The sequence below is a fragment of the Sturnira hondurensis genome, unplaced genomic scaffold, assembly GCF_014824575.4.
Source record: "Sturnira hondurensis isolate 20B ecotype Veracruz unplaced genomic scaffold, ASM1482457v3 Scaffold0022319, whole genome shotgun sequence".
In the NCBI taxonomy this organism is placed as follows: domain Eukaryota; kingdom Metazoa; phylum Chordata; class Mammalia; order Chiroptera; family Phyllostomidae; genus Sturnira; species Sturnira hondurensis.
The window spans coordinates 5,970,086-5,984,283 of record NW_028094950.1 but is presented as its reverse complement, the minus strand read 5'-3'; the positions used below and the strand labels follow the sequence as shown (position 1 = coordinate 5,984,283).

General features: G+C 44.3%; 1 protein-coding gene across 1 annotated transcript in view; it reads right to left on the bottom strand.

The window, feature by feature from the left end:
* Positions 1–10,758, bottom strand: part of NBAS (NBAS subunit of NRZ tethering complex) — a 248,103-nt gene extending 237,345 nt beyond the window's left edge. The window contains exons 1-6 of the mRNA XM_037035490.1: positions 10,597–10,758; positions 8,487–8,541; positions 6,509–6,545; positions 5,693–5,770; positions 5,294–5,341; positions 3,405–3,448 (exon numbers count right to left, since the gene is read on the bottom strand). Of these exons, the coding sequence (XP_036891385.1) occupies positions 3,405–3,448; positions 5,294–5,341; positions 5,693–5,770; positions 6,509–6,545; positions 8,487–8,541; positions 10,597–10,713 (379 nt within the window). The 5' untranslated portion in view covers positions 10,714–10,758. The remainder of the gene's footprint in view (positions 1–3,404; positions 3,449–5,293; positions 5,342–5,692; positions 5,771–6,508; positions 6,546–8,486; positions 8,542–10,596) is intronic.
* Positions 10,759–14,198: the final 3,440 nt, after the last annotated feature.

Genomic DNA, 14,198 nt, shown 5'->3' with positions numbered 1-14,198 from the left:
TGGCACACGACAGTCATTCCCATCAAGGCGAGTCGGGTAACAAGCGAATGGTCGTTACCTCACATTACATGAAATGGAAAGAAGCAATCACCGCAGCACTGAGGTCACGCATCCCCACGTTCAGAAGCCAACCAAATAGAACACCACCTCTCAGAGCACCAGCACCTCCCCCGTGCTGCCAGGTGCGCTGTGCACACCAAAGTGCCAATAAATAATGTAATTTGTGTGAAATGCAGGACTGAGCTTCCCATTTTTGTACTAACCTGCATATCTGTCTGTTTGCTCACAGGCTAAGAGCAGGAATCCAACTCTACAGCTCAAACAGGTCCCCGAGCTGATGGGCCCACAGTGAAAATACGCTTCTCAGAAGCCCACAGGGGGCTCGCTCCCCACGCCCTCACCCGCCCAAAGGGCAGCGCTGGGGAAAACCCAACTGAATACCACCCTCAAGTTATTCTTCTGGGAACTTGTGAACCTTGCACATTATTCAAGAAAGGCCCAGTCTACCGTAATTTCTACTGTCGTTTCTATAGTAAAGAAACTATGGAAAGTAAATTCAGAAAATGCTAGCATCCCAAGCTTTGAAAATTTCAAAGGATACCAAGCAAAAAGGACTCATCTGCCCTATTGTTCCATTAATGGTATGTACACACATCTGTGTACATTAGGAATAAAAACTATAAATATCATAATTATCCACAAATATACATATGCATAATATGAACATATTATATAAGAAATGTATAATTTATTCATACATTGGCTCACAAAAATCACTTTCATAGTTCCCAAGTGCCAATACCCATGTGATAGGGTCAAAATTTCTACGCCAAAAATGGTGTGCCTAGTATGAGTTGAACACCGTGCTATGCACTAGCAATAAAAAATAATAAACTTTGAGTAAACAGGAGCCTAGCATTCAAAGGATTATAACTTGATTGTGAAATAGACCAGCAAACTGGCACTTAGAAAAGCAAAAGTAGATTACGGCACAGATGACACAGCACCCACCAAGTCCTAAGGAAACACTAAGAAAGATGGTGGTGACAGGGTAGGGAGGGAAGGTTCCAGAGAAGCTGAGGCTGGAATTTGCTACGCACAACTAATTCACTAGGTATGAAGGTGCGCGCTCCTGGGCAAGAGAACCCTCTGTGGGAGGGCATGTAAAGCACAAGGGGGCTGGAAAACTGCAGGCTGATTCCTACGAGAACACAGGACACGTGGCGGGGGGCCTTAGAGGACGGAGAGACTGTGGAAGGTCTCGTGTCCTGAATCAGGAAATTGAATCTGTGCTCTATAGTCAACGGCAAACAATTGACAGATTTTAGCAGAATACCAGCAGTAGGAAGTAGCAGTAGCAATAGCTGATGTTTCCTAAGTACTGAGAAAGTGTCAGACATTATGCTAAGAGCTTTATATATACTAGCAAATATAACTTTTCCACAACCCAACCTATAAAATTGTACTCATATCACAGATAATTGAGACTCAGAGAGGAAACATAACTTTTCCAAGGTGACATATCCAGATGACAGGGGAACCAGGGAGAATCCTCTTTCAACGATGATGACTTTGGCCAGCAGTGCACGAAGTGTGGATCAGCGAAGAGCACACGGCACTAAACGCTGTCAGGAGACAGCCGTACAAAAGCAGGTAAAACCGTGAACAGCCTGAAGCGGGGCTGTGAGGGCTGAGCGCAGAGGTGGGAGGCAAAAGCCACTGGACCGCACGCCGGGACCTGCAGGTACAGGGCATGCTTCTCCACGGTGTCACTTGCAGGCCGGCAATGACCTACGTACCTCTCTCTGCCCTGGGCGACTGCAAACCTTCAACCTAGGTAGCCTACCTCTGCCCCTCACTGCAGACACACAGTGCATGGCAAGAATTGGCAGCTTAGTGAATACGTGTGGAAGAAAGAGGAAATGGAGAGAAGGAAAAAGAAGCAAAAAAAAGGTCTATACATCCGGCTTGATACAGGTAAGGGCACCACCAACCATGCAGGGAACAGAGCAGAAGGAACAGATAACAACGAGGGGCAATGAGCTTACACAAATATGTAACAAGTTTTACATTTGCATTTAAGTGACAACACAGAGTGGGGCAAAAATAGGTACACGGTGGTCGTAGGAAAATAATATAATGAATAATACAAGAATAAACTGTTTCACATACCACTGTAAACCTACTTTTGCCCACTCATACACACTATGAGTCAAGAAAACTCGGAAAGAACTCTGTTACTACCTTATCCACTGGTATACGTGGAATTGTTTAGGAATACTGATTCGGGCATTAAAAAACCACCATTCACATGAGAACTCAACACATTTTTACAGCACTTAACTTTTAATCTCAATATATCTGGATGGCCGCCCATGAGAAAAGTTAGAAGGAAACAGCCCAGGCCACCAATGGTGCAGCTGACGAGGAGCCTACGACCAGCGATCGTTCCTGCGGGGCACTCAGGAAATCCTGTGTTTCAGCATTTTGTAGACTCCAAAACCACCAGTGCCTCCCTTCTCCGAGCTCGCTTTTACCGTCCAATATTCATTTTATCCTCACGCTGCTGTGAGATAAAGTCTGTGTGCCACGTTCTTCCAACTGAATGAGAAAACACAGGCCTGGCACACGGTGAGGACACCACGAACGTCTGTCCTCACGACGACCAGGTCTGTCATCACCACCGTTCCTGCAACTCGTGCCTGTTCAACAAACACAGGGCCAGGTGGACGGGACTGCAGGCTGCAAGTAAAACGCTCTGGCAGCTGGAATCACTCCCGCTGCTCCTGCCTCCGCCCAGTCTCACCATTGCTTTCCGAAGTCACCTCCCTCGGCAATCTCAACTCACACTCCCGTTCAGAGACCAACACCCAGCTCTGCATTTTTCCTCCAGCAGATGGGCTATAGTCTATGACCGTGTACCTGAGTGTCTGTGTGAGGTAAGGGGCCAGGCCTCCCACTCGCAACTACACCCCTAGTGTCAGGGAATGGTTCACACACACACAAAATGCCCAGTAAATTCTTGCTGACAATATCAAAGAATAAAACCCCAGACTTTTTATTTTACCAGTCTCTACTTGACCAACTCTTGACTTATACCAAGATATTTATTTCTTCATTGAATTCAAAATAAAAGACTATAGACACTTGCAAATACTTTATCACAAATGTGGCTTAGACTTTTAAAAAAATTTCAATTCCAAATTCCTCCAAAATGCACATCCTAAAGCAAAATTAAGGCAGTAAGAGAAATCAGTTAAGATGTTTGAAAATTATTGTAGCAAGCACTTTTAATAATCCCTGCTAATAAATACTTATTTAATATGTATTCCGACTTTTAAGAGACACTATAAACTATTACAGATTCGAAATTTTCAGTTTTCAGACACTTTGGAAACTCTTACCTTGACATTTCCCAACAACAGATGTAAAGTCATCTTTTGCGGACCTGCAACACACACACAAAAGTCAGACAACAGCTTCACCATAACAGCACCGCGGAGAACCACCGTGTAACCACGGACACCGCAGACGGCGCGGCCCCTCCTCCCGGCACTGCACCACTTCTCCTCCCACAGAGGTGGGTCTAGGCCTCAGACCAGGCCCACTCGCCAGTGACAATACTCTCCCCCTACCTTTCTTCTTCCTCAGAAATGGAGCTAGACCAGGAACTAAGTGACACAAGCCGCAGTGAGTTTAAACATGGAAACTGCCAGCGTGCCCTTCAATAGGTGACTGGGTAAGACATGGTACATGTACACCATGGAACACCGCTCAGCCACGAGAACAGATGAAACGCAGCTATTTACAACAATATGGATGGACCTTGAGAATATCATGCTAAGCAAAATAAGTGAGAGGAAAAAAGCCAAGAACCACAGGAGTTCACTCATATGTGTGATATAAAAGTTAAAGTGAAAAATAAACAAATAAGATAAACAAAAACTCACAGACACAGAAAACAGTACGGCTGTCACCAGAGGGAATGGGCTGGGGCGTAGAAAAGGTAAAGGGGGTCAAATACATGGTGATGGAGAAAAATTTGGCCTTGGGTGGTGGGCACACGGTGCAATAAACAGAAGATGTACCATAGAAATGCACACTTGAGGCCCATACAATATTATTAACCAGTGTTGGCCCAACACATCTAATTGAAACAGACGAGTGGTCACACCATGAGCACAACTCCCAGAAAGACCAGTCTGTCACATAACTGCGACAAAAGGGAGGGGAAACACCAGCCCTTTCCTGTGCTAACGGGATGCCTAATGATGCTGCTAAAAAACAGAAACCTGCCTATTAGAGCCAAGCCAAATTAAGTAATGTAGTATTGAAAGGCTTTCACTGTGGCCAAATATTTTTATCCTGATGGTTTTAAGAGGGATCACAGAACCGCCCGTCGGAAGTCTACACCGCAGTGGGGGCAAACCCTTGGACTACTCCCCAGCAAGTTGAGGGGTCCAGGTTTGTTTAGATAAATGCGAAGAGAAAAAACTCCACAAAAGAAAGCTAAAATCAATGTGGTCACAAGTGAATTCTCATTAATACTACTGTTAGTCAAGAATAATGAAGTAGCAAAAACCTCTGACTGGTATCTGTCCAAGCGTCCTGAAATTCCTGCTCATTTTTTGAGAACTAGGAGTTAGGCCTTGGCCAGAGAGAGGAGCCATCCCACTTTTAGAAAGGCCGTGGGCTTTGTCTGCTGTTCAATCACTTCCCAAAGAACAAACTCGTTTTCCTGAGTATGTCAATATTGTTTTATCTCTTCCATAACTGATGCGTTAAATAAAAATAAAGCGCTTGGAAAGCCCAGCTAAGAGAAGTCTTTTAGAATTGTATGCAATGACACTGAATGTCTCAAGAGGACAGAGAGTATCATTGGTCTTGTGTACACTTAACCTTGGCCTCGTGCAGACCCATGGTCCGTCTACAGCTTCATGCCAACAGAGCCAAGTGCCCCTACTTTTTTGTACTTCCCTGAGCATCTGCTTAGCTGACTTCGCAGCAAACAGTCAAACAAGAGTGATTTCCAGACTTCTGGAAAATATGCGTCATCTACTGAGAAAGTGAAATTCCTCAAGAGACAGGAGAATGATCTGAGAAAGTGGAAAGACAAACATTCTCCTCTAAGAAAGTACCCTTCATCCTTTAATTGGCAAAATTGATGTCTGACACCTCACCAAATTATGTGAATTAACAGTAAACCCCTTTAAATGTGCCCCCTTTAAAACTCTTAGTTCCCATAAGTACAGTGCTTCTCAAAGTAAATTTTAATATAAATACTAACAATTACCTGATCTCCACACACTGATCTTGAACAGCGGCCAAAAGCTTTCCATTGCTGTCCCGGGGGAGAGAGAAGGAAGAAAAATCTGTGTGAGCACTGGCAGCAGTCTTCCCCACAGTCGGAAGGATTTTAAGAAGGTAAAGTCATCTTTAATTTCTCCCCATGTTTTCATTATCCAACTTTTGACCTTACAATCAGGTGAGCATTTGGTACAAAAGCACACAGAATGATTCAAATGTAGCTTGAATTAACACATTTAAACAATACTAACAATATGTGTCAAAGGGAATTTATAGGCAATAAATACTGAGATTTTAAGCCACAGGGCCCCAAACCCAATGCCATAATGAAATATAAATGCTAGTCCAGCTAGAGAAGTGTTATATGAATTTCATACACTCTTACCTTGCAAGGACCAAATGCCAGTTAATCTGTTTGTTAACCAAGCGAACCAGTCCGTCGGGGAGCAAAAAGGGTGCCGGGCTGAAACCACAACCAACACATCAGCTCACTTAAAGTGTAATCGTGTTACCCACACACAACCACACACACACACACACACAGTAAACGAAGAAAACGCTGGAGCTGGTCCCAAAGAGCCAAAGGTCTCTTTTACGTAACTATATCATCTCTGTAGCTTTTAAGATTAGATGCCCTCACAGAAAAAGCTATCTGTGCTAATTCCACAAAACAATTCCTACACACGTATCTAAAAGCTGAATCATACCCTCTGTCAGAATAATCCGTTTTTTGTTCCTTTTAGGGCTCAAAACTAGCACTGTGCCTGAAAACACGCACAATACTCTAAAGAATTCAGAAGTACCCAAGAACTGAAACCTAAGAACTTTCTCTGATACACAGCAGCTGAATACAGACCACAAGAGAAATATGACAATAAAAAAAAATTTCTTAAAAGCTTTGCAAGCTACAGACCCTTCATGTGGTCAGTGAAGATAAGGCTGAGAACGCTTATCGGTGAAAACAGAAGCTATCATGAAATACTCTTGGTAACGACTCCGGGAACAAAAGTCACCCTGATCTACCGACACATCCTGACCGGGCACGCCCACCATTGGAAACGTCTGTTTTACGAACCGGGCTCAGCTGAGTGTCAGCGTCTGTGTCACAATCACAATTCAGTTCTGAAAACTTAAACCGTAAAAAGACAATGCTGTTTGTACTTGACATTCATACTGTTTCTCTGTGTAACTGGTGACTCACCTGTACCAGATGTATTGGCGTAAAAACAACAAACGGTCTGTAACAAAAAGAATAGCAGAGCCAAATATGAATCAGCTGTTCTTGAGGAATCATTTTCAAATTAGATTTCTTAATGGTGAATTTCTAAAACACATGGCAGACTCAGTTGTTACAAAACAAACCTGAAGATTGCAACTCTTAAAGTAAGAAAATAGATAAAATCTGATATACGCTGTGACTTTGACAAGATCATGTATTTGCTTATGTTAAGTTCCAAGCTGGTGTACTCAAAACTTCAAAGTATTTCCTAATAATACCAAAAGTCAACATGATTTGAGATATTAAATTTTGCCAAAAGGCTTTAATAAAACAATAAAGTAGAAATCATAGTAATCACCCTTAAAACCAAAGTATTTTTATGAAAAATTAGGAAAACATTTTATACTTTATAGGAAAGTTTTAAGTTATAGTAATATCCAAAAGTGGGGAAGTCCATGAAAACATAATCTCTAACACACTATTGACAAATGTTTTATGTGATCTCATTTAAAATATGTATGTGTGTGAACACGAGTACACAATTAAGTGTATATCACTGGGAAAAATCCTGAAGGATAACAGATTAGCCCTGAGTGGCAAAATGAGGAATAATTTAATACATACTCTAGCTAGTGGTTGTCTATATTCTGTGAATTTTCTACAGTAAATGTTATTACTTGTATATATTTTCTAAATTTCAAAGCATTTGTGATAATGAAAATTGAATGTGCTAATGCTTTTTGTATCAGAAGAGAAAATGATTTTATCTTTGCCAAATGATAAAAAAACACAGGTGCCCTGGCTGGTTGTGGCTCAGTGGACTGAGCACCCGCCTGCAAACCAAAGGGTCTGCAGATGGATTCCCAGTCAGGGCACAGTCTGAGCTGTGGGCCAGGTCCCTGGTAGGGGGGGGCGTGCAAGAGGCAACCACACGGTGATGTTTCCTTTTCTTTCTCCCTCCCTTCCCTTCTCTAAAAATAAATAAATAAAACCTTTTTTTAAAATATAGGGAATTTCAAGTACTCACCTCCTTTGCAACTGAGTCTTGTCTTTAGAAGTAATATTCACCAGTATAACACAGTAAGGCTTTAGAACCAGGAAGCCATTCAGGCGAATTCCAAAGGCATGACCTTGGGCAAGTTTCCTCACCTAAGCACATAAACTCCTAACAGCATCTACCTCACTGGCCTGGAAAGGTTTCTAATTAATACCAGTAAAGCCCTCCCAAGCACAAGTTCAATGTGCCTTCTGCTCAATACCCCCTCCGATCTGTGAGCTCAAATGCAAAGTCTGCCAGGAGGAGTTAAATGAATGCCCTGGTTAATCAATTTGTAATTTGCATAACTCTCAACAAATGTACCTGAAACATCACGTTAACCGCTTAAAACAACCTGTCACTGTTTTTTACTCTCACCAGAGGACATTTTTTCACTGTTTTTAGAGAGAGAGGAAGGAGGAGAGAGAGAGGCATCAAGAGGCTGCCCCCCACACACACCCAGACCAGGGGTTAGGTATGGTCTAGGTATGTGTCCTGACCGAGAACTGGACCCACAACCTCTCGGTTACTGGACAACCATCCAACCAACTGAGCCACACTGGCCAGGGCTGTCTTTTCATCCTGACACTGTCAAATACTCTCTGACACTCACACTGGATTCGATTTTCTTCATTTCTTTGATCACACCCATAATGGTTAACTTGGGCCATACATTTGCTCTACATTCAAAGTGTGTATGTGTGTGTATATATACACATCACATATCATGAAAATATATACATGTATAAAATTAAACTCGAGTAACATGTATGTCCTTCACTTTCGTCGAGTGCTGTATTATAAGTCTAAAAAACACATTTTAAAATCCCTAAACTTTCTAAAACAGCACAGTTATGAAAGAAATGGGAGTAAATTTTCTGCTAACTATATACTTAGACATAGAAGAATACATGTTATACTTACCTCTAATTGCTTTTGTGATGATAAAGGATGCACCATGTTTATGGTTGCCTCTAGGCTGCAAATAAAAAAAATTACATTTAAGAATTTTCTAGTAATCCTTATACAATATGCAAAAGTTCTATTTCTTCTGTGAATGCTCAGAGCACTGAGTACAAATGAGCAGTATTTAAAAACTACTTATAGACAGAATCAAGTAAAAGCAGGCGGGGAAACAGTGGGAGTACACTGCGCATGTGATGGTGAATTCGGCACAGGACAGGAAGGATTCAGGCTGGAAACTGTTTCATATCAAAACCTTGGTCCAAAAACAAGAGAAGTCAAGGGCAACATTCAACCTAGAACCCAGTTCAGCTCAGCTGGGGTAACCAGAGACCTAAAACAAGTTTTGCTTTTAGGAAAGGGGGTCATGTAGATCAATAAACTCGGGTCTGAAAGCAAATTTATTGAACATTGTATATCCACAGAGAAAATGCTACTAGGGCACACACTGACATATAATGGCTACACTAAGGAGTCGAGCATAGAGTACACACTGTGTAGGCTAAACAATTCTAAGCACTACAAATACTGAATAAGATGTACTAATATGCTGTTTAAAAAAGGAACAATGAACATAGAGTAAATGCAGACAAATATGGCTGAAAAGCACAAAATAGTTATTTCACTCAACAAACATGAAATGATCATCCACTTCATGTAAGGCAAAGTTTGGTCCTGGGAAGGGATATAAAATGAATCCAATAAAAATATAAAGAAAGAAAGAAATCAGGTGTAGTTACCCACCAAGAGCCTGTTGTTTGACAGTTGAAATCAACAGAACAAAAAAAGGGCCATGAGGTTTCAATGTAAGTTGATACTGTGCTTATTCTTTAAATCAATGTATAAAATGAAGCATTGTGAAACATTACTGTAATTAATCAGTGAGCACTAAAGAGTGGAAACTTATCCTTATCCAGCCAATAGCAGCAGCAACTGCTTCCTGTGCGTAACCTACAAAATATTCACACTGTTAAAAACAAACAGGAACTAAATAAATACCTGAAAAACAATAATATATACAGATCTCTGCCAGCCTACAAAATACATTATTCAAGACAAGCAGAAACGGCATTGGGAAAGAGGTTAAAGAAAAACGACAAAATTTCATAGGACAATGAGCAAGAGAATGAAGTTTCTCCAGAAAAGAACCACTTTTGAAAGATTTTGTAAGAGAGAATTTATATGAGCTGGACACCATGACCTTTAAAAGGCATTCTCGCTCTGGCTGCATCATCTGAGCCTAACCAGTGACTGGCACATGTTAGTTGTGCCAGTAAATACTCAATAAATACCTGCTGGATAAATGTGGACTCTTACTCTTTACCTCGCGTCTGGGAGGTCCTCTCTAGGATACAACTGATAACCCCAAGTTCCATTCCAGGTTACCAAGCCCTACGACCCCTTCCTTAGCAGAGAACCCAACTGGGGCCTTTTACTCAATACCGCTATTACAGCGCTTATGACTCTGGGTGATAAGAAATGTTCACGGGGTCGTCTCCCCTCTAGAGTGCACGCACCACGGAAGTTTTTCACCTCTGTATGCCCAGCGCCAGGCACAGTCTCTGGGACACGGACGGACACACACATACACTTATTAATTGCTTATGTAATGAAATACACAAGAACTGGAACAGTCCCGCTCCGAGCGGGAGTAAAGGTTTGATGCCACGCTCCTGGCGGCTCGCCGGAAGTTGTTAAGACTTTGGGTCCTGGAAAACTCCCACTCCAGCTGAAAATCAGATCTGCCGGCCCGCGGCACCAAACCCCCGAGAGGCAACTACGAGGACCCTGGAGGCCACCGCTGCAACTCCCCTCCAAGGACCTCCAGTGAGACAGAACCAGAGCCCGAGGTTCCGACCCGCGACACCGCATTCGGAACCGGGAAAGAATCTCAGGAGCCCGACGTAGGGAACCCAGACCCCAGCCAGTCCTCGAACCGTTGCTAAGGCAACGGGACAAGCTGCGGAGCCGAGGAGCCCCGCTCCACTCCCCTACGTGGCTCTTCCTACGTGGCTCTGCCCGGGCAGCGCCTACGACAAGCGGGCCGCGGCTCTAGAGGGGCCGGGTTCACCTGTACTTCTGTCTCCGGGGGCCACTCGGTGTTGACCAGCAAGTCGTAGAGGATCGTCTCCTCTTCGTCCTCCGCGGTGCCCGGCATCACAGCCGCCGCCAACTCAGAAGCTTCCATAGTGGCCCCGGCCCAAGTCGCGGGGGGCAGTGGCCCTACGGCATCCCGCGGTGGACAAGCTTCCTCGGCCGCGGCCGCTTTAAATGCTCCAGGAAGGGGGCGGGGTTAAGTGGAGTGAAAAGGAAATATTAGTTTAACCCTTTCTGGAGTAGGAGGGACAATGACTATTGTTTGTCTGGTGTAGGACTGGGTACCGGTGCGCTCCTTGCTTATTAATCTGTGTGACACCAGCCAAATCTGAACCTCTTACCCAACCAGCTTCTACAAAGTAAAGATGGTGAAAGTATCTCTCTGGGATGCTAGCCTTCATCTGTGTATTCGTTGCCCAACACACAGAGAAAGAGCGCAGTATGCAGTGATGCGGCGACACGACAGACTAAGCTGATGAAAGGTATCAGGGGAAGTCCACTACAGAGTCTCAGGAACAGCAATGAAAGCCAGAGGGTCTGGAGGGGCTTCCTGGAGCCAAAGTAGCTTGTCCTGGGTCTTTAACAATAGGCAGAGCTGGGATTTAATGAAGGTCTGGGCAGAGCATTTCAAGAGGGGGAGAGTGGGGCAAACGAAGACGAAGGCAGAAATGTACAGGTGAACGAGCAGGCAGCGGACGAGAGCCCAAGCTGAGAAAGGGTGTGGAGGCAGTAAAGTGGAGATGTTCAGGTGAGGATGGACAGGGAGGGGGCTAAAATACCGGCCTCCTCAGCTCATCCCTTTGTTCATTCATTCAAGCCACAAATGTCTCTGGGTGGAAAGCCTTGTACTGTAAACAGAGCTGATTGTAATCCGAATGAATACACAGGACAGTGTACAAAGAATTGATGCTGTGTCACATTCAAAAGAAACAAATACTGAAGATTTCTTGCAGCGGTTACACGCACAATATCCATCAAGATGCATTAGGCAGTGGTGCAATGAAAAGCCTCCGGTGGGAGCCCAGGACTTCCTTCTCTCAAAGTTAAAAATCTCTCAGCAAGCCTAGGTGCCTCGCTCCCCACCTCCCCCACTACCCCCAGCCACACCAGCCTCGCTATTTCTGAACACACCAGAAACACATCCACTCCAGGGACCTTGTGTGGGTTGTTCCCCCTGCTTGGCAAGCTTTGTACCAGATGTTTGTCTGGTTCTCTTCTTCATCTCCAAGTCTTTGTTCAAAGGTCACCTTCTCTCTGAAGTCTACCCTGACTGCTTTTTAAATTTGCAATCACCTTCCCTGACCACCAGCCTTCCAGTTCCCCAGCTCCCCCACACCTTCTGTATTTTTCTCCCTAGCACTTGACTTCATCAAAAACACTCTTTAATTTGTTCATTATATTTGTTCATTGTCCCCATTGACTAAAATGTGGGCTCTTTCCAGAGCGGAGTGCTCTGTCTACTATTGTACATTCAGATAATACAGCGGGGGCAAAGCTGCGTAAGGAGAAACGCCGTTCTTCCCTACTGTGTGTTTCCTCCCTGTGGGTCTTCTTTGCTACTCACGCAAACACTTTACTCTGACACTGCTAGTCACCAAATACGTGGAGGTTCCCTCCAGACCAAAAGCAGTTCCCAGGCATCAGAAGGGTGCCCAAGAATTCAACTGAATTCTGATACTATCTATCCTGAGACCACTCAGAACCCACAGGCTAAGGGCTCAGGCCCACAAGACTGCCCACCCCCTCCCATGAGTGCACGTCAGACACCACGGGGAAGCCCAGGCTACCACCTGTGCATCTGAACAACTGACTATAGATCAGAGATTTCAAAAACCTCCTCCCTGGGTTTGATGAATTGCCTAGAGCAACTCACAGAACTCAGGGAAACCTTTACCAGTTCATTAGAGGATATGATGAACAGCTAGATGAAGAGAAACACAGGGCCCCGTGACAATATCCCCAGAGTTTTTAACAGTGCCTTGAACAGAGACAGAACAAAAATACATATTACTTCTCCAATGAAACAAAAACTTCCCCCAAACCCTTTTTGACACATTGTATCTGAGAAGCACTTCTTGCAGCAGCTTTTGATCCAATCCTCAGCTGCAAACAGCAGACACCTCTCCCCACCCCACTAGGGCTGTCACACTGCCCGGCTTCAGGGACCCCGTCTCATATGCTATAGAAGGTGACCTGGTGGGAACACCCTGCCTTTGGGGAATAGGAGGGGTCACCCCTAGAGGGGGCCAGGGCCTCAGCATTGCCCCCTCCCTTTTCTGCATACCTTATTTCCTTGGCCCTTTACTTCCCTTCCCTATCTCATCCTTTCTTAGGTAGAATTCAGGTAGCCTTCAGCTTCATCCATTCTCTTTGCCACCAATCAGCAGAAGCACAGCCAGCAGGTGGCTGGCCAAAGCAACACAGGCTGCTTCCTTCCTGGCTGTGAAGAAAACGCAAATCCATCACCAAGAATTGTTTTTTTCTCTACCATAGTCCCACCATGCCAATTGCTTTATTCATCCTCACCCTAACCTCAGTTAGCATAGTTTGTACAACAGAGCAGGAAACCCTGGGCCATGCCTGACTGAGTCCTGGGAGCTGGTATTCTGCAGAAACAAAAACCACAGACAGAAAGGCCATCATTTAGAAAGTGACTATGCATTTAACAGGAAGCAATTCCTGGAAGAAAAAGTCTACTTCCAGAGGTGCTCTGAGCAGCCAGGCAGGTCACAGAGGCTTCTCCACCACTAGTTAAAATCCTGAGGAATCCTGGGAGGGGAAGAAAGTGAGGTGACCAGTAGGAGGGAAGAAGGTGGTGAGAATATGTATACCCTGAGAAGGGCTGCAAGTGTGGACTACCAGACATTGGGGCTGGAAAAGAAAAGGCAGAGACATGACTGAAATTCCAATCAAAGCTCTGCTGAGTCAAAGGAACAGGGAGGTTTGAGACAGGCAAGGTGGCTGAAGTCTAATGGACAACGGGTCTTACTTACATTGACTGAAGAGTTACTTGTCCAAACTGAGACACTTTTGAGACTGAAAAGTGATGACTTTAATAGTTATGATAGGAAAACAGGAATGAAACAGGACTCTCCCAGGCAAACTGAGGTGACAGTCACACTAATCTTTTTTCTATATATTTCATTTATTTATTTTTAGAGACAGGGAAGGGAGAAAGAAAAAGGAAGAGAAACCATTGATGTGAAAGAGAAACATCGATTGGTTGCCTCTCATACACGGCCCAACCAAAGACTGACCCTGCAACCCAGACTTTTGCCCTGACTGGGAATTGAACCAGTGACCTTTTCATCATCTGCAGAACAAATGCCCACCTGAGCCACACTGGTCAGGGCAAAGTCACACTAATCTCAAACAGGAGAGTGGTTGGTTTAATGAATAGACCTCAGGCATTTCACAAGGACAGCAAGACTCTTTTCTTCATTATAAGTCTCTCCTCCTTTCCTCCCTCACACTTACGGTGATGGCTGTCATTTGTGTGAGCCTAGGCCTTTGGCTTCCTTTGCAGAACCATTCCACTGTTCTCCCTTCACCCACGTCCCGCAGTCGTAATGGGGC